Source organism: Onychomys torridus, chromosome 8, assembly GCF_903995425.1.
Source record: "Onychomys torridus chromosome 8, mOncTor1.1, whole genome shotgun sequence".
NCBI classification, from domain to species: Eukaryota; Metazoa; Chordata; class Mammalia; order Rodentia; family Cricetidae; genus Onychomys; species Onychomys torridus.
Window position 1 is genome coordinate 95,286,686 of NC_050450.1, and position 27,851 is coordinate 95,314,536.

Below are 27,851 nucleotides of genomic sequence, written 5' to 3' on the forward strand. Positions count from 1 at the left end.
CCAGTGAATGACTGCTAACCTCAGACAGAGAGACAGCAACCCAAAGAATTGAGGAAGAAAGAATTTTGCAAAAAATAGGGGGGCAGGATAATGAGGGAGCAAGTAAAGTGCTGAGTCAGACAGAAAGTCATGGGGCGCAGCACTGGACAACTAAAACAGCCCCCTCTTTGAATACTGGGCCCCCAATTTTCTGAAGCAGGAAAGTCTCATTAGCGCTGCAAGAATGCTGGGTTTCAGGGCGGGTGGAGGTGGAAGAGGTTTGTTGGAAGTCCAAGCCACTGAGAACCCTTCAAGAGGAACTGAGGCTCCCATGGGAAGGCCTCACAGGACAGCACTGACAGATGTTTGCACTGTTTCCAGGTCTGTAGGGGAGTTTCTAGATTGGACTGTGGGAGGTGCAATAACACACCCCGTGTGTGGGTATCACCACTCCGTGGGCTGAGGTCGTGAACTACATAAAAGGGGAAGAAACCAAACACCAGCTTCTATTGCTTTCTGACGATGGATACAATTCGGCCAAGCTGCCTCACATTCCAGCCGCCATGCCTTCTCCTTCATGATGGACTGTATCCCCTCTCACTGGGGACCCAAATAAACCCTTCCTTGGCCACAGCAGTGAGAACGGTAACCAAAGGATGCATAGTCTTTAAATGACACAGTATCACTAAACCTCAGTCACACTTCCTTTTACATTATCTATCATGAGGCATATGGTGGTACTCGCCTTTAATTCCAGAACTTTGGGAGGAAAGCAGAGGCAGGCGGATCTCTGATCAAGGCCAGCCTGGTCTACAAAGTGAGTTCCAGGCCAGCCAGAGCTATACAGTGAGACCTTGTCTTAAAAAACAAAACAAAACAACCAAACAATCATATTCACATATCATGTTCACATGGGGTCAAACCAAAGTGATTTAATTTAAGGTTTCAGGCTCGTAAGAGTGGGAGAAGGAAAACAGTTACTATCCACCCCCTAGACAGTCCTTCCGTGACCACAGAGGAAGCCCAACTGTCTTGACTGGCTCCCAGCTCTGTTCCTATGTTGAGCCCATAGGAGAACAGCAGCTTCTGCTGTAGTGCCACACAGAGCAGTGAACGTGTGCTAGGTACTGAGCACGCACTATGCTAAGAGTTTGAAGAACCGATCAACACAATCATCACTATACCTCCGTGAGACACTGACAGAGCTTCCCCATTTAAAAATAAGGAGATGAGGGCTTACAGGGAGGCCATTTGGAGGCATTGGAGGCAGGATTCAACCAACTCCAAAGTCCACTTCCTTTGTCTGAGTTCACGTGTGGTTGTATGTATGTGTTTGGATACATGTGTGCATGCAGATGTTCATGTGTGTGCATGTGGAGGTCAAAGGTTGATGTTAGGTTTCTTCTTTGATTGCTCTCGACCTTATTTTTAGGTCTCTTGCTGAACCTAAAACTTATCAATTTGGTCAGGGTGGACAGCCAATGAGCATGAGGGATCTGCCCATCTCTCCCCCCCCCCCACACTCCAAATCCTGAGGTTAGAGATGTACACTACCATACCCAGCTTTTAAGTAGGGGCTGGCTCTAACTCAGGTCCTCATGTTTTCGAGGCAAGCACTTTACTAAATAAGCCATCTCCCTAGGCCCCCAAAGTCCACTTTGTGATGATCACTCAGTATACAGAGAAGGCTGGGGAGATGGCTCGGCCATGCTCGAGTGCTCTTGCAGGACCCAAATTTGGTCCCTCGAATCCCAACTGGGCGGCTCACAACTGCCTATAACTCCAGCTCCAGGGGATCTGGCATCATTTTTTGATTCACGACTGAAGTGGGAGGGCCCATCCCACTGTGGGCAGAGCCACCCCTGGGCAGGTGCTCCTGTGTTGTATCAGAAAACTACTGAGCCAAGAGGAGCAAGCCAGGAAGCAGAGTTTTCCCGTGACCTCTACATCAGTTTCCGCTTCCAGGCTCCTGCCTCATTTCCTTTCATGACGGGCTGTGATCAGGACATGTGGAAGCCAAGTAAACCCTTTCTGGCCCCAAGTTACATTTGGTCAGTGTTATCACAGCCACAGGAAGCCAGTAAGGCAGTCTGTCTGTCTCTTAGGACAGGAAGGAATTCAATTAGTTCATCAAGGCACAGAGACAGAGCACTCTGGCACTAGTATGATCATTTACACATGCATCTCCCCCATACAAAGGCCCCAACCTCTACCAAAACCATAGTGTCTTTAATACCACATTGTGAGACGGTCTTATTATGCTGAACTCTCAACAATAAAACAGGCTATATCAGAATTGCAAGCCAAAGTTAATTATGTAAAGTGACTACTAAGGCACTTAAATTACATTAATATTCTTAAAAAAATGAGAACACTTAACTTATTTTATATATATAAAATTATATAATAGCCTACATTTAAATATTTCTAATTCTGAATTATTCCTCTTTTTAAAAAAATGACTGCATTATAAGACAAACATGAAGCAGATTCCAATTAATCCACAGATCACAGGTAGAACACTTTTGAAAATTCAATGAACTTACTGTGTATTCTGATTCCAGACGTTCAGAGGGCGCAGAGGGAAAAGAAAAAGAGAAGAAGATGGATGAGGTCAGTTCACAGAACACAAACCACTAATGGCTACCGACAAGTTACAATTACTAAAAAATGAGCTAAAGAAACCTTCCAAACATCAGGTTTCTGTAAATATTGAATGTCTCTATGTTTCCTGGTACTCCTGCAGCTGGCCAGATCAGGCTGGTTAGTCAAGATTCAATGAGCCTATAGGTTTGTGGTTAATTAAAAACCCAAGTGTTGGCATTGGAAAAGCAGAAAGGAAGGACTGATAATTCCCGTGGAACATTTCACTAACCACAAAAGGAAGCTTTGCAGCTGAAAAGTAGTTTCTTTCTTTCTTTTTCTTCTTTTCAAAACAATTCTAAAGACTTTGCAAAGAAGCTGAGGATGGGACCCTGAGACCCCATGTGTATGAGCTCTGGGACAAAACCATCAGAATCTGGGGCAGGGGGTATTGTACCTGATAACAGTATTCAGAACAGAGGGTGTTATAAAGACGAGATTAAAGATTCTCACATCCTCTGAGAGGAGAGAGAGAGAAACTCAAGCAAAATAAAAACAAGTCCTAGGGAACAACTTGCTTGTGGACAAACTACAGGGGAAGCATGGTGGGGAAAACCTCTAGCCGGACCTGCGGGGACAGCCTGCCCTCACTCACTGAAATTCCACTACTGTCCCAGCCCTGTACTTGCTGCCCGTGGCTGACCTGTCCTGAGGACTTACCTGTGATTGTATAGGGGTAATAATTCCAAGCCTTCTCGGTCACATAAAATATTTTGGGAACAACAGCTCTAGCCCAGGTAGGCAGTTTGCTGAAAAGGAAAGAGAGGGAGGGAGATAGTTTTACTCCAACTTTCTGGACACAACGGCATGCTATAGTGAGGTCATGAGGCTCCTCTTCTCTCCATACTCACTCCTTCCTCATCTCTGAAGTATTTACTGGAGCTGCAAATTTCCTGGACATATTTGTGTTCTCTCAAAATATATAAAGACAGAAGGCAACAGGCAGCTGGGCTCAGAGGAAGAAGGTTTCAAGGACTGTATGCCTATACTCTCTCTCTTTTTGAAAATTTATTTTGTGTGCATGAGTGTTTTGCATGCATGTATATCTGTGCACCCTATGTGTTTGGTGCCTAAAAAACCCAGAAGAGATCCTCTGAAACTGGAGTTACGGACAGTTCTGAGTCATCATGTGGTGCTGGGAACTGAACCTGGGTCCTCTGGAAGAGCAGCCAGTGCTCTGGACCACTGAACCATCTCTTCGGTCCCTGAACATAGAGCCTTTACGGAAGCTGAAGATGATGTCACCTTGATCTAGGGTGAGCCCTAACTCTAGTGACTCGAGGGGGATGTGGGACTCAAGGTCACACAGAGAAGAACATTCGAATATGGTAGCGGAAGTCAGAATGAGGAAGTTGCAGGCCAACAACGTGTCAAGGATTGAGGGGAGCACACAGCACATTTCCCGGGAGACTGCCCATAGGAATCGACACTCCCAACACCTTGGTTTAGGACTTGGGTCCCCATACCTGTGAGATGATAAAATGTTTTGCGTTAGGCCACCTAGTCTGTGGCAATTGAGTGTGTGAGCCCTAAAAGAGTAAGTCCAGTGACTGAGCCGTTCTTCTGGAGCAAGCCCAGGCCAAACATTTGCAGGAAATAAATTCTCAAAAGGCAAAGGTCTGACAGTCATTTGCAACCAAACGCTAATGAAGTGTGGTTTTTCCCTCATATGTAGGGACATAGCTTTCTGTATCTACCCTGCTAATATATAAGGACTATATAACTACCTAGTTCTTAAACATATATTTTCATATGACTTTTTTCAGCTCTCTCCCTGGTGTGTGTGTGTGTGTGTGTGTGTGTGTGTGTGTGTGTGTGTGTGTGTGTGTGTGAGATGTGACTGGGTGCTTACAGAGGCCAGAAGAGGGCACTGGATCCCATGGGACTGGAGTTCCAGGTGGTTGGTTATGAGCAGCCTGATGGCTGCTGGGAACCAAACTCTGGTCCCCTGGAAGAGCAGCACTCTTAACTGAAGCACTCTCTCCAGCCCCTGGCATCATGACTTTAGCTCTCTCCAGCACTAACCAGGATAGAGGATAGTTCAGTCTAGGATGCTAAAGTCTAGCCTTTTTCTTTTCTTTTCATTCTTTCTTTCTTTTTTTGTTTTTTGATCAGACCCAAGGAGATGAAGACCACTACTCAGCTTCTTCAGCCCACATGTTATCAAAGGCTATCAAGAAGCAGTTTGAGGGTCTGGGGAGATAGCCAGCCAGTGAAGTGTTAGATGTAAAAGCATGAGGACCTGAGTTTGATGCCCAGCACCCATGTGAAACAGACAAGTGCATGCTTGGAATCCCAGCTCTGATGGGGCAGAGACAGGCAGATCCTTGGGGCTGGCTGGCCTGCCAGTCTAGCCTAATTGGCGAGTTACAGGCTGAGAGGCCCCGTCTCAGATACCGAGGTGTAAAGCTCCTGAGGAATGACATTTGAGGTTGGCTCCCACATGCATGAGCGAACACACACACACACACACACACACACACACACACACACACAAGCTGATATGACTAAGCAGGGAAATATCAAGCTAACAATGCCCTATGATGGTTAATCTTTGTTGTCAACCTGCCTGGATTCAGAGTCACCTAGGAGATACATCTTTGTGCGCACGCACATGTGCATTTCTGGAGAGGCTTAACTGAGGAGGGGGGATCCACCTTAATGTGCGTGGCACCATCCTGTAGGCTGGGTCTGCACTGAAAGGTGAATGCCAATCACAGCACCAGCATTCATCTCTCTGCTTCCTGACCGTGGACATCATGTGGCCACAAGCTCCCCACTCCTGTGCCCTGCCTTCTCTACCATCATGGATTGTACCTGCAAAATTGTGCACCAGATCAAATCCTTTCTTCCTTAAACCACTTGCCAGGTATTTTTTTCCCATGGTAACAAGAAAAGTGACTAATAGAAGCCCTGGGTCTGAACCCCTTTCTCTGACGTGGAATACAAATGACAACCAGAACCAGTAAACGATTGCATACCTAGAATGTCTTTTCAAAGTGTCTCTCTCGTTTTTTGAGACTATCCAGGCCTAACTTTTGAAAAAGATAAATGCTTATTTTTCAATAGCTGGCTGGACCTTACTCAGAGTTCTGGTCTATTTATCAGGGTCTAAACAAGTGAGGGTTAAAAAAGAAACAACCAAAAACCTAAGCTCCCTGAAAGCCGGGTGAGCGGCAGGCAGGCTGAGAGGAGGGAGCAGGAGAGGCCTGGAGACCACTTGTCATTTCTCGAAGTCTGCTCTAACGCGGAGTCTCTCACTCCTATAAAATTGTCCCTGCAGAAGCCTGCTCATTTACCTTGCATTCACACTTCTCAGAGGATGGCTGCTCCTGGCTGCTCCCTGACGGGGCTTTATAGTTTTTGCTGATGATTAAGTCCTGATGCTGGAGTGCAACTGAGGTTGAGGTGGAGTAGGGAAATCCCACTGGCTTGCTCGCTGTCAATCACATGAGCCAGACTTCCTCTGGGCGCCTGCCTGTTTGTGCCCAGGACACAGTGCCAATGGGCAGTAGAGGGTACATGCGGATTCTAGTTATAGGCAAGCATATTTTGATGCCTCGATTTTTGTTTTTGTTTTTAAGATAGATTCTCACATATTCCAGGCTGGTCTTGAACTCACTATCTAGTCCAAGATGACCTTGAACTTCTGATTTTCCTACCTCTACATCTGGTGTGCTAGGATAGGGCTGCAGGGATGTACTTCCATACCTGGTTTACGTGTGGCTGGGGATCAAACCCAGGCTTTGTGCATGCTAGACAGGCATTCAGCCATCTGAGCTACAGTCTCAGTACCCTTCTTGTGTTTCTCATGCACAGGGTTGGAGCAAAGAACTCTGCAGCGTCGACAAGTATGTGCATCTCCCACAGTCTCAGAGCGCACTCCCCTCTTGTAGGGAATGCTTCCATGTTCCCTTCACGTCTCCCCTAATCTACTGGGGTGCTCCTCCATGAAGCACGCCAGGGCAGTCCACATAACTCATCCATCATCTTCTGGTAGGAAGAGAAAACCACCGGCAAGCTTCCATCCTCATTGAGACTGCCTAATTCCAGGACTCCAAAGTCTACAATTTTATTAATTTTATTTATTTGAGACAGGATTTCTCTGTGTAACAGTCCTGCCTGACCTGGATCTCACTGTGTAGACCAGGCTGGCCTTGAACTCACTGAGATCACCTGCCTCTGCTTCTCGAGTGCTGGGATTAAAAGTGTGTGCCACCACTGCCTGGCTTATAATTTTAATTTTTGATGTCCACCCAAAAACTCATACAATCCAGGGAGCAGCATAACCAATGATTTCATTTATATATATGTAAGTTAGCGCACTAAAAACAAATAATCATTTAGCCAAGATACGGTTAATTTCATGTCACCATTCTCCTTCAATCCAGGAAGAAGATCCTGGTGTAAGTCATTCACCAGGTTAAAGCAGGGGGCACTTGTAACAAGCTCTGAGATAGGTTTGTCACAGTCTGGATGTCGGTTAGTGTTGTCAACTTGAGGACTCTAGAATTACCCTGGAAAACAGTCTCTGGGCATGCCTATAGGGGATTTCCTTGATCACATTAGACAAGATGGAAAGACTTGCCCGCTGTGGGTGGCACCATTCCCTACCTGGCATCAGCTTGCATTCATCGTTTTCTGCTCCCCATTGTGCATTAGATGTGGCCAGATGCTTCAAGTCCCCGCTGCCTTGACTCACCCACCATGATGGACTGTATTTTGGACTGTGAGCCAGAGTAAACTCTTTTTTCTTTTTTCTTCCGGAGCTGAGGACCGGACCCTGGGCAAGCGCTCTACCACTGAGCTAAATCCCCGACCCTGTCAACTCTTTCTCAAATTGCCTCTGTTAGGGCATTTTACCATGGCGACACAAGAAAAACTAAGACAGACAAGAAAGGCCCAAAGGCCTGAAGGCTTGGCCCTACGGGTTGTGTTATTGGAAAAAGTCAGAATCTTTTGGAAAAGGGGTTTGGTGAGAGGAAGTTATGTCACTAGGGGCAAGCCTTTGGGGCAGGGGAGTGTGAAACCCCAGCTCTCTCTTCCTCTTTTAGTTCCTGGACATGAAGTGATTTTCTTCTGACATATGCCGTCTCCACCCTGTTGACACTTGGCACCTCCACAGATGACTGGCATACCCGGTCGTGTTCCAGAACCTGTAACACTGTGTGCCACCACAAACCTTTTCTCTACAAGTTCATTACCTCGGGTATTTGAGAGTGGTGACGGACAGCCAACTAATACGATGCTACTTAAGTACTGTTAAGGCTGCTAACAGACCCTCTTTCTGCCTCCAGCTTCCCCAGAACACACCATGATTTGAATCATTTTGGTCTGAGAAAGGGAAATTTATTTTTCCCTGCAGCAATGATTTAGCAGGACCTGAAAAGGGAAATGGAATTAACTTAGTCCCTGCCACTGTTGTCAATGAAATGATGTACACTGTCACACAGCCCACAATTCTGAAAGAAAGCCTGTCACTCAAAGTCACTAGCAGATGTGAAATAAGGGGCTCATTTCGAGGAAGGCCGAGTGTCTGAATCAAGTCTGGTCCACATAAGGGTCCATCTGAACAGCTCAGAGTCCTAGCAACACTATGCCCTTGAATGTGAAAATGTGCTGGTGTGGGTGATTCACAATCCTCAGATGTCCACGCTCCTCTCAGACTTTAACACCTCCCATCCCCTCATATGCACATGCGTGTGTGGAAGCCAGAGAATACCTGGGTTTCCCTTCCTTTGGTACTGTCCACCTTTCTTTTGAGACAGAGTCTTCTTTGAACCTTTTAGGTTTTCCAGCAAGCTCCAGGAATCTACTTCCTCCCACCTTCCCAACAGTGGAGAGTTATGGATGGTTGTAAACCACCATGTGTGTGCTGGGAATTGGACCCAGGTTTTCTGCAAGAGCAATATGTGCTCTTAACCACTGAGCCACCTCTCCAAATCCCTTTTTTTGCGTGTGTGTGTGTGTGTGTGTGTGTGTGTGTGTGTGTGTGTGTGTGTTCCAAGATAGAGTTTCTCTGTGTAGCTTTGCGCCTTTCCTGAAACTCTCTGTAGATCAGGCTGGCCTCAAACTCACAGAGATCCTCCTGCCTCTGCCTCCCAAGTGCTGGGATTAAAGGCATGTGCCACCACTGCCCAGCCCAAATCCCTTTAAAAAAAAAAAAAAAGTATTCATTTGTTTTTAAATGTGGGTTCTGGGAATCAAACTTAGGTCCTCGAGTACTTTACCAACTAACTGACCTCTCTCTTGAACCCCGAAGATGCCTGATTTCTTACTCTTATGCATACACTAATGACATAGCCAGGTAGCCATCTTGTCCTGGCTTACCCAGGGCCATTTTGTTTAGCACTGAAATTTCCACATGTCAAGATTAATTCTTCAGTCCTGGGAAAACTGCAAGACTTGGCTCCCTTATCTCTCCCAGTCGCCATGGTACCTAAGTCACAGCTGCCCTGATCATTAGATGGGTTTAGAACCAGCCTCAGGTGAAGAGAGGGTGTTTACTGTCACTCCATGAGAAGCTTCTGGTGTTTTCCAATCCTGGTTATCTGAAAGTCACCCTGGCATCTAACACTAAAGTGCATACTCACTTGCGATTTTTCCAGGCCACACTGAACATCATTGGGGCAAAATGTGGTTTAAATGGAAACTCATTTTATTTTCTCAGCTCAGGTCAGAAATCAGTCTTAACTAGAAATCTTGGACTTGAACATTCACAGGAGAAAGTTCTGGTAAGAAAGTATTTTCAGCCTCGCACACACACACACCCTGTCACTTTCAGCACCATGGCTATACAGAAACCAGGAGAGGAGTTCATTTTAAACGGGACCCTTACCTTCTATTTCCTCTGTGTATTGAAACTTAGCTCCTGGCAATTATTAGTGAATAACTGGCAGCTTCTGTCCACTTGGACACATAATGACAGCCAGGTCTCTCTGTTTCTTCTCCAGCCTCACCCATTCCCTCCCTCTCCTGTTCACTGCCGAGTACACCAGGCAAGTTGGCCCCAAAGCATCTGCGGATTCTGTCTCCACCTCCCATCTTGCCATAATATGGCTAAGATTGCCAACAAGTCTGCTACTGTGTCTGTTTTTTACATGTGTTCAGGGGATCTGAACCCATGTCCTCAGTCCAGCAGCAAATGCTTGACCCCATGCGCCACCTTCCAGGCCCTCTTTTGTGCTCTTCCTGGGCAGGTTATTTGGCAGCCCAGGCAAGCAGAGTTTGCAGCCCAGAGCTCTATTCTATCCCTTGTGCAAGGCAGGGTTGCCTTGACTTCACAAGCAGAAGCTGGGCAGGGCCCCAGGTCCCTGAATTTGAACAGACACCGCCCTCCCTTTAATGAGACTTTGCACCGGATGTAGGGAGAGGGGCTAGCCTGGCACAGGCTTTTGGAAGCCTCTGCTGGAACAGAGTTAGGCCTTGTCATCAGATCATCAGCAGGCTGCTGGCTCCAACGTGCCAACTGCTCACATCAGCAGCATCTTGAAGGGTTAGATAAATCCAGGGTGGAAAACCTCCTTCCTGGTCTCATGCCTGCTGGGACATCAGGGGAGAAGTTGGCAGGGATGGAAGGGAAGCGGGTAAGCATCAGCTGTCCTTCTGCCATGTTCTAAAGCACTGAGATGGGGACAGGGTGAAACAGCAGGCGCTGGAAGGCAGGTAAGGAGGAAGTCTCTCACATACAACAGTATTTTTCCATGGCTTTCTCTCTCTTGCTTTCTATATATGTAAATATACATAGGTATGATGCATCGATGTATACACTCCCTATATTGATTATGTCATATAATTATTTATATGTGGCATATAAAGCATAGAATCTAAAGTAATACTCTCATCTATTACACTTACAGTATACTCTCTGTCATTCCCTAGAATCCAAGTCCCACCAGGGCAGGGACCTTTCTTTTGTCCATGGCACTGCAACCCTAGCATAGAGAATGGTACTAATTACCGTGTGTGTGTGTGTGTGTGTGTGAGTGTGTGTGTGAGTGTGTGTGTGTGTGTGTGTGTGTGTGTGTGTGTATGCATATGTGTGTTTGCAGTGCTGGAGCTGAACCCAGGATCTTGGCATGATATGTAAGTAGCTTTACTACTGAGCTATATCTACAGGTCCCAAACTATTAATTTACTTATTGTGAGCATGGTGTATACGCACACGAGTGTACAACTGTGTACATACCTATGTGGAAGTCAGAGGAGGGTGTTGGGTGTCCTGCTGTATCACTCTCTACCGTATTCCTTGAGACAGTGTCTCTCACTGAACTTCAGCTTGGCCGTGGCCAGCAAGTCCCAGCGATGACCCTGTTTCAATGCCAGTGCCACTGGAGTTACACAGGTGCACAGCCATATCTGGGTTTTTTAATGGGTGCTGGAACCTAAACTCAGCTCCTGTAACAAACACTGTTACCCATAGAGCCATCTCTTCAGGCCCCCAAATTATTCTTTAATGAATGAGGATCTTCTCTGTGTACCTAGAAGTCAATAATGACCACGAAGATTCTCTGAAAATACATGGGGATAGGCAATTAGGTCTTGCCCTATGAGTGGAACACTTTCTCTATTACCTGTTACCAGGGCAGTGGGCTCTCACAAAGCTACAGGAACCTTGGGCACAGAGCTGCCCCCAAGGATGACCTGGGAGACAGCCATAGTTTTCTCAGCAGATCTAGAAGAGGTTGGATAGGAAAGGGAAATGTGAAAGAGACACCTGAGCCATCGCAGCGAGTTACTGCTAAGTGAAGGGACCAGATGGTGACCGTGCTCTCTGGATGACAAAGGACTTCTAGAATCCCTCTCCTACACAAGCCACTGGAGGCTGGGGGAGAACTTGGGGGACAGTAAGGGCCACGTGGCAGGAAGAACATGGCTGTCTTCATGCACATCGCATCAAGCAGGCAATGGGATCGCCACTGGAAGCTGGTGAGTCTCCTGACTGACAGATGCCAGCATGACCTAATTAATCCCACAGCCATGATGGTGGAGAACACGACACGTCATGACTGAAAAACAAGGCTAAAAATAGAGGCTTCTTTTCCTCCGGTGCCAATCCGTTCCTCAGCTCCCCTCTCTCCACTCCTGGGCTGCTGTGGGAAGATCCACTGAAGGAAGTCAAAGGAAAAGTTGGGTCAAAGGACATGCTAGGGATGCACCTCATCGCTGTGACAAACACCAGTAGTTGGCAGTGACGGCTCACTCCTTTAATCCCAGCACTTGGGAGGCAGAGGCAGGCAGATCTCAGTAAGTTTGAGGCCAGCCTCATGTACAGAGTTCCAGGACAGCCAGGGATACACAGAGAGACCCTGTCTCGTGGGGGTAAAAATCAAACTTAAGGGAGTGAGGGCTTAACTGGGCTCACAGCTCAAGTGTCCATTACAGTGGAGAAGTCTAGGTGGCAGGAACCCAAGGTTGCTGGACACATTGCCTCCGAAGTTAGCAGGAAGAGGGTGACAAAGGCTGTGTCCAGTCACTTTCTCCTCTTCATACAGTCTGGGACCGCAGCCACACACAGGGCTCGTCTTCCCAAGTCAATTAACCTCATCCAAATCCTTTATAAAGATGCTCAGAGGTCAACCCAGTCCAGACAATCACCCACAGGTGACCCTAAGGTGACAGTCACTATTAAGCATCACACTCATCTTCCTCTGTTACCAGGTGACAGTTCAATTTATAATCACTATTCCAGAGCCTGATTAATATTTTGCCTCCTTTCTCTGGATACCAGTTGCAAGAAAGTGCTGTGGATATCTCTCTGTATAAATAAAATGCTGTTTGGCCAGTGGCCAGGCAGGAAGTATAGGCGGGACAAGAGAGAAGAGAATGCCGGGAAGTGGAAGGCTGGGTAGAGAGACACTGCCAGCCACTGCCATGACAAGGAAGATGTAAGGTACAGGCAAGCCATGAACCAGGTGGCAAAGTATAGATTAATAGAAATGGATTAATTTAAGATAGAAGAACTAGATAACAAGAAGCCTGCCACGACCATATAGTTTGTAAACAATATAAGTCTCTGTGTGTTTACTTGTTTGGGTCTGAGTGACTGTGGGCCTGGCGAGTAAGAGAGATTTGTCCTGACTGTGGGCCAGGCAGGAAAATTCTAACTACAAGTAGGAATTTTGAAGGTGAGCCAAGAAATGTCACCTACTCGGTTAAATGAACTGGATCTAAGGCCCACGGGGATCCAGTAAGTGTACTGTGTGAAGGACTGATGCGTTGTACCTACCATACCCAGCACACCAAATGCATCAGGTGCCACTAGAATGTAAGGCCCACCCAACATGGTACCTGCCTAAGTGAGGGGGCTGGAGCATGGAGGAATCTCACAGTCCCTGGGAAGTGAGAAGGGACTACTAAAAGATAAATGGTACTTTAGAGGGACATCACGCACGATTAAAAAACTGGCAAAGTCCTCAACTAGAAAGATGCTCTTCTAAACAGTGTGTAAAGAGACGGCTGACATTGTGGTTATTAGAGACTTGCAAACCAAAACCACAAGAAGAAACGAAGAGTAGGGAAATGGTTCAGTGGGCAGAAGCACTTGTTAAAGAAGCATGAGGACCTGAGTTCAAATCCCCTGAACCCTTGTTAAAAGCTGAGCATGGTTGCATAACCCTATGCAGGGGGATGGGGGCACAGACAGCCCAGCTACAGGTTCAGTGAGAGACCCTGTCTCAAGGGAATAAGGTGGAGAGTGATAGAACAGGATGACTGATAACACAAACAAACACACACACACACACACACACACACACACACACACACACACACACGGATTTTAAAATTAAAATTATTTTAAAAATAACATAAAATGTTTTTAAAAATTCACAAGAAGGTACCCACTGGAATGACTGTGCCCCAAAAGACAGACAGCAAGTGTGGCCAAATCGTTGTGTGGAGAAAGTGGTATCCTCATGGGTCACTGCTTAGAACATAAAGTGGCTGAGCTATGTTGGAAAACAGTCACTTTGGAAATTTCTCTACCTACACACCGGTTGTCAGGGTTAGATCTAGAGACACGATGGCATGCTTGTGTTGGGGATTTTTAGACAGTGTACAAAATAGCAAATTTCATTATGACATTTTCATACTCACATATATCACTGGTCCTTGCTCATGTTCACCTACCATCACCCTCTCCAATCCTCCCTCCCCTGATTGGTTTCCTTTATCCTCTCAAATAGTCTTCTCTCTCTCTCTCTCTCTCTCTCTCTCTCTCTCTCTCTCTCTGTCACACACACACACACACACACACACACACACACACACACACACACACACCCTTAAACAGAGATTCCCAGGAGTGAAACCATATCATCTCTCTTCCCTTGTTGCCCTGTTTTACATACCCACCTTTTAGACTTCTTCCTACCCTTTAATGGCCCCTTCTACTTCATGTCATATGAAATGATTCTGTGTCTATCCAGCTAGCTAATCTACAGTCTGCACATGACAATGTTTGGGGTTTGGAACAAGGGACAGAGAGAAGGAACAGTTGGAGGTCACCCATAGCAACTGTGGTAGTGATGGCTGGAGGCAGCCGGGGTAGGGTAGGCAGCAGAAGAAACGCTTGGGTTCTGCTTAAAGGCCAATGCCATCCTGGGTTTGTGACCCTTCCTGGAGCTTGATGCCTGCCCTTTCATATGACTCCAGAAAATTCTGTGGGTCCCTGAGGTCCTTTCACCAGGTGTTCTTTCTGCCTACAACAGACTTCGCTTCTGTTGCTGGTAGCTATGAACCTTCACTCTATGTCTATTGCATACATGCATAAATGTACAGATACACACAGTCATTATTTTATGTGTATATACATATGCATAATTTCTTCTTATTGAATTAGCAGCTCAAAACACTATTTTATTTTCAAATATACCATTAAAAAGCTACACTCTTCTCCCCCATTCTTTTTGTTTATTTACTGTGTGAATGTGTACACATGTGTGGGAGTGCACACTGTCATGAACAGGAATCAGGTCTCACATTCCACTGTAGGAAGGCAGGACTTCTCACATTTTGCGGCTGCTTTACAAACTCCAGGCAAGCTGGCCCTGTGAGATTCCAGGTGATTCTCCTTTCTCTGCTTCCCGCTCACTGGAGCTGTTCTGGGATTACAGATGTACACCATGGCATCTAGCATTTTCATTTCCTCTCTGTATTAAGCACCACATGCTAACGGACTATATCACTGGAGCACTTTTTTTTTTTTTTTTTTTTTTAACTTGGGTCATCAGGCTTGCATTGCTGATACCTTTACTTACTGAGCCACCTCCCTGGCCCTTCACTCCATTCTCATATAAATGGTAATTGGGCACCCAAAGATACAACTGTTACATGTCCCTGTCTAATTTAATCTTGGAAGACGATCCTTCATTCCAAATGATAAGTTCTTCTGATTGAAGTTTCTCACTGAGAATTTTAGACTCATAATCCAATCGTTCCTAGCTGTGAATTTCTCAAAATTATGATAAGGATACCATCTAGATACTTAACCAGACTTTTTTTTTCCTGTTCTTTTTCCTATGGCTTGCCTATTGCACTTTATGAAATTTGTCAGAGTAAATCTGTTTCATTAAGCTAAAACCACAGTGGAAATATTCCATCATGTGACTATAACACAAGGTATTTCCAGTGAAGATACCTGGGTTGTTTTAGTATTTTTTCCATTGCAGTCAGTGTTGGAATGCATCTCGTGGTGCCTGTCTCTTGGGCACAATGCTGTAGTCATTCTGTGAGGGTTCCACCCTGAGATAGAATTGGTAAATGGAAGACGTACATATTTTCAACTTCCCCTATTACTGCCAATGACTCTGTAAAGAGGTGATATCAGTTTATAGCTCCCTCCAGCATTGGAAGGGAGTTGTTTTCTCACATCCTTGTTAATCTCTAGACTCATCAGACTTTAATTTTTATCACTCTGATGTGTGTAAAAAGAGATGTTCTTGTTTTAATCTGTTTTATTGCCTCCCGATGAGGTGAGTGTTTTTCATGTATATACTGCTCCCACTTCCACTTCTCCGAGGCGCATTTCCAACCCTTTTCTCAACTTCCAAATGGGCTGAAAAGATGGCTCAGAGACCAAGAACACATAGTGCTCTTGCAGAGGACCCAAGTCCAATTCCCAGCCTAAAGCAGCTCACAACCACCTTTAATTCTAGCACTGGGAATCTGAATCTGATGCCCTCTTCTGGACTCCATGGGAACTGCACTCATGTGCATACACACACACACACACACACACACACACACACACACACACACAAATGAAATAAATCTTTTAAAATCTTCCATTGAAAGAGCTTCTATTTATTTATTTAAGTACCAGAATCTGCTATGTAAAAACATTATCAGCTGGGTAGTGGTGGTACACGCCTGTAATCCCAGCACTCAGGAGGCAGAGGCAGGTGGATCTCTGTGAGTTTGAGGCCAGTCTGGTCTACAGAGCTAGTCCAGGACAGGCTCCAAAGCTACAGAGAAACCCTATCTCGAAAACCCAAACCCAAAACAAAAACAAAAAACAAAAAACAAAAAACAAACAAAAAAACCCACCCATTATCATCTGTACATGTCTTTATGTCTTATTAGGTCTATCCTACTCTGCTAATAATAAAAGATGTTTATTTTTTCTCCATTTTTTCCACATTTGGGGATTTCATTGATCTATAATTTATTTTTGCATGTATGCAGTGAACTAGAGGTTTGGTTGTATTGCTGATTGAGAATCCAATCAGTGTAACATCATACATTGAGTAGTAGATTCAGCCCAGGCGTGGTGGCACACATGTTTAATCCCAGCACTCAGGAAACAGAGGCAGTCAGATCTCTGAGTGTGAGGCCACCCTGGCCTGCAGAGTAAGTTCCAGGACAGATAGGGTTGTTACACAGAGCAGTAGATCCTCAGTAATGTCTCATGATAGCTCTGTTTAAAACCAAGCATTTGGGGCTAGGGAGATGACTTGTCTTACAAGCATGGGCTATGTAGTAGATGGTGACCTTGAATTTCTGATTCTCCTGCCGTCACCCAAAGTGCTGGGATCATTGGTGTATACCACCCATGCCTGGTTTGAATTTGCAAAGCCTACAGATTTATAACTAAGTGATTTGTAACCAAGTACCTCTAAGTTTCTTTCTATTGTGAGTGGATTTTTTTTTAACATTAAGTCCTTACAGGTATTCTGCCCTTTTATGACCTACATGGATAAAGCATGATATGATAAGTATTATGATGCTGTTGATTCTTTGCTTTTTTGTTGTTGTTGTTGTTGTTGTTGTTGTTGTTGTTGTTTTGGAGCTGAGGATTGAACCCAGGGCCTTTCGCTTGCTAGACAAGCGCTCTACCACTGAACTAAACCCTCAGCGATGCTGTTGATTCTTACATAGGAATTTACACACAGTCACGTTATTGATTTCTTATGTTGATCTTAATAACTATGTACAATGTCTTTAATTCTCATTAGTTGATTGTTTATAACTGATAATTTAGTTTTTTTTTCTTTCTATTGCATGTGTGCTCACATCTCCAGGTAACAGTCCATCATCACAGGAGACATCAAGTTGGCAGGAACTTGAAATAGCTAGTCATGCCCCAGTCAAGAACAGAGAGAATGAATGATGCAAGCTTGCACTCAGCTCTGGATCTCCACTCTTCTAACATCCAGGGTCCCCTGCCTAGGGAATGGTACTTCCCAGAGTGAGCTGGGTCTTCCACATCAATTAACACAATCAAGACAGTTCCCCACAGACAGACACATTCGCAGGCCAGCCCACTCTAGACAACCCCTCATTGGAGACCCCCTTCCCAGGGGATTCCTGACCATGTCAAGTTGACAAAATGAACCGTGGCAGCAGGCAAGCACACTACCATGGAGACTCACCCCCCAGTCTTCCTTTCTGGGTCTATCACACTCACTGACTAGTACCTTTCCCACAGGGCGGCAAGAATCCTTACGCTGTTCTCAGCTTTACTGCAGAAAAGTACACAGGAAGATTTATGTAATGTGAATAGAATGGATCTCAGGAATAAATCTGGTTGATGGTTTATTATTATTTCCTGAGAGACTTGACTTGCATATGTATTGTATCGAACTTTTGTTTATGCCCGAGACTCACGTGTATGAATATTTTTATTGGTACTTCTGGGGACAGAACCCAGGGCCTTGCATGTGCTAGGCAAACGCTTATCATTAAGGTGCTCCTCTTGTACTATTACTGTCCAGTGCTGCTATTGTTCACTCCTATTAGCAACACTTAGGAGTCGGGCAGCAATCATTCTCTCCCAGTAGTCTCTCTCCACCCCCGCCTTGTTGTTTGTTTTTGTTCCTGGAGAGCACTCTATTATAATACCATCAACAAAGCACTGACAGGGAAATCATCCATGTAACTGTCCTCTCTCATAACAGTGTGGCCTTGCATCACCCAACTAGGACAACATGATCCGGGAACTCCCTTCCCCTTTCTCAAAAGCAGATCCTTTGCCCTCTTGAACCGAAAAAAGAGGCCTTGAACATCTGTCTCATCTTATTATAGATAAAAATCTGATGCCTTGTTGAGTACAACTAGGTCACACAGTACCATCCCTAGCAGCAAGGGTGACTGGAGAAGGGACTGGACATTTCAGCTTATTTTGCCATCAAAATTAGACTTTCATTATACCTACACCTATGAACTGATCACGTGTTCCCTTAGAAGTTACTCAACACTTTACCATTCCTCTGGAGGTTACTTTTACATTTTGAATATTTATACTTGCCTTAAAAAAGAAAAGAAGGCTGGGTGTGGCAGCCTTTATATCTCTATGTCTTTAATCCCAGCATTCGGGAGGCAGAGGCAGGCGGATCTGTGAGTTCAAAGCCAGCCAAGTCTATATGGTAAGACTTTGCCTCAAAAAATAAAGAGCCAGGCAGTGTTGGTGCATGCCTTTAATCCCAGCACTTGGGAGGCAGAGGCAGGTGGCTCTCTGTGAGTTCAAGGTCAGCCTGGTCTACAGAGTGAGTTCCAGGAAAGCCAGGGCTACACAGAGAAAACTTGTCTCAAAAAACAAACAACAACAAAAACTGAACAAAAATAATCAACATCTCTCTTGCATCCCTAAATCACCTTAGCACCTTGGAGTATTTTCTTCGTTATAATAAGGGCTCTTCAATCCTCTATTATTATCTATTGTTTTGATGCTACAAATATGCCACAACTAGTCATTGCTTGTGCCTTTACAGCATTCTGTGCTCAGTCAGTTCTGCCCACGTGTTTACCAATGTCTTCTATAGGCCCTTCTTTTTTCTTCAGATTCACCTCTGTGGAAGTATCTCTGTGAGTCGCTCTTTCTTTCTTTAAAAGACTTTAATTTTTTTTTTTTGAGCTGGGGATCAAACCCAGGGCCTTGCACTTGCTAGGCAAGTGCTCTACCACTGAGCTAAATCCCCAACCCTAACTGTTATTTTTAAGCATGTGTGTTTATATGTGCATGCAGGTGCAGATGGCCATGGAAGGAGGAGGAGGGGTGACCCTAGGTTATGAACCACCTGACATGGGTATTGGGAAGCGAATTATGGTGTCCTTTTAACCCCAAGCCATCTCTTCAGTTTGAGTCTCTCAGCCTTCAATTGCAATGAACCAGTACATATACCTGATTCTCAGTTCCAGCTCCCCATTTGTGTAGGCCTGGGGCTACATTTCCCATCCCTGTATGGGTACAATACCCCTACACCCAGATGCCAGGGACTACAGTGGTCCTGATTTCTCCCAGCTCTCAGGGCTTTTGCTTGCTGGTCCTTTTCCCATGGTTCAGGTTCCCTTCTAATTCTAGGGCCTAAGGACCTCCCTTCCTTTGTTTTAAGCTTGGCTTTATATTGTTATATTTCATCCTGTGTTTGTCATAGGAAGTGGGGGAGGGTCAACACTAATCTTTCCAGTTACTATTACTGGAAGTGCACATATTCTATTTATAACGCATTTCCCTCTCCTTTAAAATAAATATCATATATTTTGATAGAGAAAACAGACATGACAGACAGCTGGGGACTTCTTCTGCTTCAGCAAGAGTTATAAAGTTTCTAACACTTTTCTTGATTTGGGTGCATAGAGAACAGTCCCCAGGCAATAACTTAAGCAAAAATGCAAATGTAGCTGAAAAATGGAATTTTCCATAGTTTCTGTTTTCCTGAATGTTCTTCACTTCTTGCTCCTTGGACGTGATTCCTTAGGGGCACCTGCTCCTGTGTGTTTGAAACCCTCCACACTAAGAGGACCGGAGCAGAATATCTAGAAATCTGTCTCTAGCCATACCCAGGGCCCAGTGACTTCAGCAGATAAACACCTGGCTGGGGCTTGAACTGCTTCTAAATCACAGAACTCACAGATTCCAGATGATTGGGGTCCATCCCATTTGCACATCAGCCTGACTCAAGAATTCCCTGGTATTGTATGCCCAGGCTGTTGAAAGCCCAGGGCCTTCACTGTCAAGGTACTGGATAGGAAGACATCCATGCACTCTGCTGATGAGAGTCGAAGTCTCTTGTGACAGAAGTCTAGTTCAGCCTTTGGGAGAGTGACATCTCTAAATGTGGCCCTCACTCAGAAGATGATGAGCACATTCAAGGCACTGAGGATAGGGGAACATTCACAGAGGCCAGTGAGTCGGTGGGGGAGTGGTCCAGCTAGTTGTCAGAAATGTTTCTCCACAGTCACAAATGAGCCAGAGGACACGTCAGTGGTGGGCTCGTGTGTGTGTGTGTGTGTGTGTGTGTGTGTGTGTGTGTGTGTGTGTGTGTGTGTAAATATACCGTGGAAAAGCCAATTCAAGGCTTATTTGCTGAGCAGTTAATTTCAATAAAATATATTTCATATACGATTACAAATATTCTTTTCTTTTTCTTTTTCTTTTTTTTTTTTTTTTTGGTTTTTTGAGACAGGGTTTCTCTGTGTAGCTTTGTGCCTTTCCTGGAACTCACTTGGTAGCCCAGGCTGGCCTCGAACTCACAGAGATCTGCCTGCTTCTGGCTCCCAAGTGTGCCACCACCGCCCAGCTAACTACAAATATTCTTTGTGTGTTTTTTGTGTTTGTGTGTGTACATGAAGGCAAAAAGTCAATGTGAGACATCTTTTTCAACTACTCTCCACCTATTTTTTGAACACAGAGTCTCTCACTGAACCTAGAGCACACTGATCTGGCTAGACTGGCTGGCCAGTGAGATCCTGGAATAATCCTGACTTTGCCTCCCCAGCACCGGGAAGACAGGCACATGAGGTGCTGAAGCTCCAAACTCAGGGACTTCACACTTGCATTGCACGCAGCCAGCCATTCACTACAAATACTCTGACCCAGAAAAAGCACTGGACAGAAAAGTAACAGCTGGATGGGGATACAGAATGGGGAGAGACTGGACAAGTCCCAATTACCAATTATGCCATTGGCAGTAAGCAAACAGAAGATATTTAAAAATACATTTTGCAAAGCACAAAACATAGCCTGGGTCAGTGGTGGTTTATAACTTGTCCAAAAGGAAAATAATGGCCACAGGGAAGGTGAAGTCTCTTGGGGAAATGGAAGCCACCTTAGCCACACCACCATGCATCGCTCTGGTCACTTGGTTAGTTTTTTTCTGGGGACTCCTGGGTAGTCATCTGACAGTAGGTGGAAAACCTAATAATCAAGACCCCAGGGGCTGCCAGGTCCAGGCCTCTACTAGATCAAGCCACAGCCATGTCTTCTCTCTAGTTAACACTGTCCTGGGGATGGATCAGATTTCCTCTTACATCATCAAAGGTAGCATCAAGAAAAGCTTCACATCCTCCTGATGATTCTGGTTTTGAAGCAGTAATATTGGCAGCTGTCAGGGTGGCATAATGGTTTTCCAGTGATCTTCCCTCATGGTGGCAGTGGGGAGAGGCTTACCTGTTAAGATATACTCGCTTCTCAGTGAACTGCCCATTGCCATGGTGAGGGTCCTCAAAGGGCTCATTCTGCACGACCTCCACCCCTTCTCCCCGGTCACTCTGCTCATGACTGTGTTTGCTGATCATATACAGTTGTCCGATTTTGTACTGCGAAGCAAACAGAGAAACGGAGATGAGTCAGCCCCAGCTTGCCTCTGATGGATCCAACACTGTCCTCCAACAACAGGACACACAGCAACTAGTCACATCTGCACCTTTTGCTGAGAAAAGCCAGCCATCATTTGGGTCTAAGGTGACTGTCCTTGGAGCTTGGCAGAGAATTGGCTGTGAGCAGAATGCAGAAGCTGGTGTTCCTGTGAATAATATAAGCAGCCATACCAAGTGCTCCCTGGGGCTCTGGCAGTCTTGAAGGCCCATGCTGAGAGTGCAGAAGCCGGGCACTAGAGTCTGCCCTGCTTTCCATTCTGGTCATACAGGGTTAAAGGGAGTAGGTGTTCTGTTTGGCTTGGCCAAGGGCAGCCTGGGTGTGTTATTTCTGTCCTGGCTTTCTAGCTAATTGGCAGCATTTCTGGGCACAGGGATTAACTGTCACCTGCATCTTCTCCTGCCTAGAAGAGCAGTTCTCTAGACAGGATCCTGAGAAAGGCTGGTTTTGTCACACCCACTCCAACTTGAGACAGATCTTATGAAGTTCAAGATGGCCTCGAACTCACCATGTAGCCAGGGGTGACATTAAACTTCTGCTCCAGCCTCTGAGAACTCCCAGGTCCTAAGATTACAGGCGAGTGCCACCAAGCCTGTTTTATTCAGTGCTGGGGACTCAACCCAGGGCTTCATTATTGCTACACAAGAATTATTGTTTTTCAGTCTGTCTGTCTGTCTGTCTCTCTTTCTCTTTCTCAAGCCCACACTGGTCTGAAACTCTTGTCAATTGTGCCTCAGCCATTCACCTACATGAGCCACTAATGCTAAGTCCCCTAGATGCTTAAAAGACTCCAAATATCCACCTCCCACAACTAGGAACCTGAGTTCCAGAAGCCTGTGCCATACTGAGAAATATCTTTGGTACGTCTGTATCATTTTCACCCAAATGTACAAACAGTGTGGGGCCTTCCGGAGTTCAGAAGCCACATGTCAAGCCTATGATCGTATCATGGAGCAATCCAGGACTGAAGCGTTTTCTTTCCTATCTTCATCCCCAAGTTGTCCAACTGGCTCTCCTGCCTCTCTCAAAACTCTGAACCTGTGAGGTGGCGGCGGCGGCGGCGGCGGCGGTGGCGGCTCAGCGCAGCAGACAAAGCACTGCTGCAAAGCCTGACGCCCTGAGTTTGGTTTCTGAGATCCACATGGTAGAAAGAGAGCCAACTCAGGCAAGCTGTTCTCCGGCCTCTACACACGTGCTGTGGCACTTGTACCCCACACAGAACCAAAAGAATTAGTACGTTAAAAAAAAATAACAGAGTGAGATCCAGGAAAGGCACAAAGCTACACAGAGAAAACCTGTCTCAAAAAACATAAACAAACAAACAAATAAATAAATAAGAAAAAGAAGAATTAGAAGCAACAATAACAACTCAAACCAAAACAAACCAAACAAACAAAAAACAACCCAAAGCCAGCAGGTATTTTTCCCTGGTAGATTTCCAATGTGGCAGGATGAATTGGATGCCATACTCTGTGTGAGGGGAATGGGGTAGGAGGAGAGGGGTATAACTTTTGTATGAGGGACATTTTTGCTTGGGTCAGGACTCTGCTGTGGTCTTTACACACTCAGTATGAACCAGCATACAAAGTCACCACCTCCAAGGCCTGAAGTTTGGGCAAGCTAATGAGGCCCAAAATTCCTAAAGGGGCCCTGGCTAGCAGGGATGCAGAGCCCCTGTCTGTACACAAAAGAGAGAAGAATCTATGCTAACTTAAGAGGCATTGAAATGTTCGAGTCAGCATCGTGGTTGGTTCCAGAGCTGAGAGATCTCTTGTTGCAAGGTCCCTCCTTCATGCTGAGGCGGAGAGTCTGCAGCCAGCTCAAGAGACCAGGCCCAGTAACCATGACAACGAATCAGGCTGTTGACTGGATCTTCTCCAAGGGTTATGCTTCCTATCTGGCCACAGTACTGTCCAGAATGAGCCGTGTTTAAAATGCTTTTAATGTGTGTTTGTGAACTTGTGGGGAGGGAAGGCATAAGATAAGAACAGGGAGAGCAGAGAGGAAGCCAGGAGAGAGATCCCATTTTTAAAAATGAATCAGAAAGTCAGAGGCTCGACCTGGCTTCCCCTCTGTCCAGTATGGCTTTTACTTTTGGTTCCCCAAAACTAACAAGGACGTCCTGCAAGGGTGAGGAAGCTATACCTGTGAGATCGATGGTCCACCTTACACCAGCTGAGGCAGGTTCGGATGTCAACGGCAACTGTTTGTACTTGGTGTTTAAAAACTCGATTAGCACAGATAGTGAAATATTACGCAGCCACAAAAAGGAAAGAAATGTCAATGCTCAAACCACTTAATGTGTATTATGGATTGAAGTGTTTCCCCCTCCTGGAGTTCAAAGCTTGAAATCTCTTGGTAGGATCATATTTTAAAAGATGCCATTAGGATAGGCTTTTATCCAGGGTGGCTGATGTCCTTATACAAAAGAGAAATTAGAGAAGATACAAACAGGGATATCAAAAGATTGTGTGAGGAGTGGGTGGCCACAATAAGCCATAGATGGAGCTCAGGGAGATGCGCCCACACCAGAACTTCCGAAAAAGAACGTTCGCTCATGCTCCGATTTTGGTCCTGATCGCCAGGCTTTCTCAGGAGACAGTAAGTGGCTTCGGTTTACCTCCCCAGTGCGGCCACTCTGTCTGGCATGCCTAAGGAAGCGGTACAGGGCCGGGGGCGGCTCTGTCACACAGTGCTTGCACACAAGCATGAAGTCCTGAGCGTAGACCCCCAGCAACCCTGAAAAGGCTGAGCATGGCGGCAAGCACCTGGACTCCCCGAAGTGGGGAGGTGGAAACGGGGGATCCCTGGTGCCCGTTGGCCAGCAGGTGGAGGTGCTCACCACACAGGCTGGGCTTTCCAGGTTCCAACCCAGGACCCAGTGAAAGTGAGAAAGGGAAACTGACTCCATGAAGTTGTCCTTCCACCTCCACATGCATGTCACGGCACATGCACACACACGAATAATAATAATAATAATAATAATAATAATAATAATAATAATAATAAAATTTAAAAATAATAATCTAGAGAGATTGAGGGAGATACTTGATGTTGACCTCACTCTGACTTCACCACACACAACACATACACACACACATACCATACACACATATATACACATACCACATACACACACATATACACACATCACACACACACACATACACACACACACATACACATCATACCATACACACACCACACACACACACACACACACACACACACACACACACACACACACACACCCTAGTACAATCTGTCCAAAGTAATGAAACGTTCTGGGTAGATGTGATAGATACATACACCTTAGGAAAACACTAGATGCTGCTGCTGGACTGTTCACTCTAAAGGGATTATTTGGGAGGTAAAAGTGGAACTTGATCACGTGCCTAGTGCACCCAAGTCCCTGACCTGATCTGTAGCACTGGGGGGTGGAGGTCAGCTCACAATGCCCGCCTCCAAGCATCTACAGTTAGTTAGTGGTTGCTAGGGGAAGGAAGAGATGTTTTCTACAATGTAAATAACCCCTAACTTACACTCCTGTATGCAGCCCAAATGAAACTTGGACTACCAAAAGCTTGGGGGTGTAGGGTGGCACGTGGACATGAAGGTAGAAGGGGAACTGGGGAGAGGGGAGGAAGAGAGGATCATGGGAGATAATTATGATCAAAATGCATTACACACATGCATGAAGATGCCATGTTATATAAAGTCAATATACATTTATAAAAATGTTTAAACGGTTAATTTCATGTCCTGTGGGTTTTACCTCAAGTTTTAAAAGAAGTGCCGGGTCTGACGTCACCGCCATTCAAAGTCCTGCCAAGGTCTCTCACGGGAAACCTATAAGAAGAGCTGTATCTACCAGCACACTGTCTCTAGGAGCTCTGACCCACTCATGGAGAAAAAAAAACGTAGGGTGCCAAGGTCGATGTGTGACACAGAAAAGCCATTAGCCAGACGCGAGTCAGCCTGACTGGGCACAGCTCAAGCACTTCCTGCTCCAAGGAGATGGATCCCGGCAAGGCAGGGGCAGCTGATTCACCACAGCCAGCGCCGACCCAGCTGCCTGGCTTTATTGATCATTCCAGTGGCTCCTCATGGGCCAGCCCAGGGCAGATACCAGCCTGAGCTCACGATGACTGTCAGATTGGGGGTCGGGGGATAACCTGCAGGTGTTGGGGACAGCAGGACACTCAAGCCCAGATTCAGATGGACAAGGGCTCCATGTCTGTCCCTTCCTCCCCTCCAAGGAAGAGTAAGCCTGATCTGCGGGCATGGTCATCAGAGAGGGCCACCCAGAAGCAGTCTGTTACCATTTTATCATCAAGTTCTGCTTTTGACTCTCAGACATGAGCAGCAAACAGTTGTAGGAAGGGGACAGATAGTTCTTGAACCATGTAAGAATACCACATCCAGGGGCTGGAAAGATGGCTCAGCAGTTAAGAACATTTCCCAGAGGTTCAGTTCCCAGCACTCACATCTGGCCGTTCACAAACACTTAAACTCCAGCTCCAAGGGACCTGACACACTCTTCTGGCCTGCATGGGCACCTGCCTGTCTGTGCAGATATATTCATATATACACATAAATAAAAGAGAAATCTTAAAAAGAAAAGCCACCTCTGGGGTCAACCCAGACCTTTGACATGCTGACTACCGGGCAAGAGTTGGGAAGCTTACTCATAGGGGCACACTGAAGGCCAAACCACTATGGTACAGCATAGTGAGGGTGCTCAGTGGGACTTTGGGGGACTAAATAGTGCCAGGCTATGGGATTTAATGCTTCGGAGGCCTCCCCTTTTTTCCACACTCATGCAAAGTCCCACATCTAAGTCAGCGAAGACACCATACCCAGATCACTACTTCCAGACACATTTAATGTTGGATGAGGAAGCTGAAAACCAGAGATGTGCAGCAGGGTTCTGATGGCATCAAGGCTGAGAACTGATCACAGAAATGGCATCACATAGCTTTATGGACCGCCAATCAGCCCGGACTGATGCTTGCCATTAGTTTCTAATACTCACAATGAGCCAACCAGGTGGGTACCAGCCGATGAGGAAACTGAAGTCCAGAGAAGCCAAAGAACGTCAGTGTTTTCTTGATTCATGTGTGTATATGTGCATGTGGAGGCCAGGTGAGCCTCAGGTGTCTTTCCTTAGGTATTGTTCATCCCCATTTTTAGGACAGGCTCTCTCCCTGGCCGAGAGCTTGCCAAACAGACTAGGCTTGCTAGCCTGTGAGCCAGAGGGATCTGCCAGCTCTGTCCCCCTTCCCAGCACTGAGATTACAAGCACATGTTGATGAGTCTGGCTTTGGTGCATTGGTTCTGGGGATCAAACATAGGCCCACTGCAAACACTTCACTGTTTGAGCCAACTCCCCAGCTCCTGTCTTTAATAGGTTGATTGCTTTAAAAAAAAAAATCTAGGCCTCAATGTGATTTAAAGTGTGTGTATGTGTGTGGTGGGGAGGGGGTTTACAGGAAACCATGCCTCAGTCCTTTGCCATTTATTTAAGAAGATGTCTAACTGAAAGATCAAAGTTGCCTTCCCTGTATGCATATGGCACAGTAGTGCAATTAGATTCCATCTCTGGAGAATCTATTGTTCTAATTCCGGAGTTTGGGTAATCATCATTACAAGTAATCAGGATTAGAGGCAGCTCCCTGCTACAGGCTGGGGCTCTGAGTGAGCTATCATCTCAAGAGTGACCCCCAATAATTATCTCCACGGTCGGGAACATCACAGGGATCCAAATCTTTCCTATTTGAGCCCAGCACTGTACATGTGATGGTGCCACAGAGGAGGGGGCAAGGCAGAGCTGTGGAATGCGCCTAGAGAAACCAAGATGTCATTGGCTCACAGTGTCCTAACTGTAGGACTGAATGCCATTGTTTTACTTAATGTGCTTCAACCTCAAGCCATTGTGTGTGTGTGTGTGTGTGTGTGTGTGTGTGTGTGTGTGTGTGTGTGTGAGAGAGAGAGAGAGAGAGAGAGAGAGAGAGAGAGAGAGAGGTCCAACTAGGATTGGTGGTCCATGGCTACAATCCAAATACATGGGAGGCTGAATAAGCTAGACAGTTTAATATCACCTTGACACAAGCTAAGAGAGAAGAGAACCTCA

The 27,851-nt window shown here is 45.8% G+C and overlaps 1 protein-coding gene across 2 annotated transcripts in view; it reads right to left on the reverse strand.

Annotated features, from left to right (window-relative positions):
- The window catches only part of Pitpnc1 (phosphatidylinositol transfer protein cytoplasmic 1), a 257,679-nt gene that overhangs the window by 108,593 nt on the left and 121,235 nt on the right, over window positions 1-27,851 (reverse strand). For both annotated transcript variants that reach the window (XM_036196376.1, XM_036196377.1), the window contains exons 2-4: window positions 21,512-21,660; window positions 3,283-3,371; window positions 2,526-2,533 (exon numbers count right to left, since the gene is read on the reverse strand). In XM_036196376.1, coding sequence (XP_036052269.1) covers window positions 2,526-2,533; window positions 3,283-3,371; window positions 21,512-21,660 — 246 coding nt within the window. The remainder of the gene's footprint in view (window positions 1-2,525; window positions 2,534-3,282; window positions 3,372-21,511; window positions 21,661-27,851) is intronic.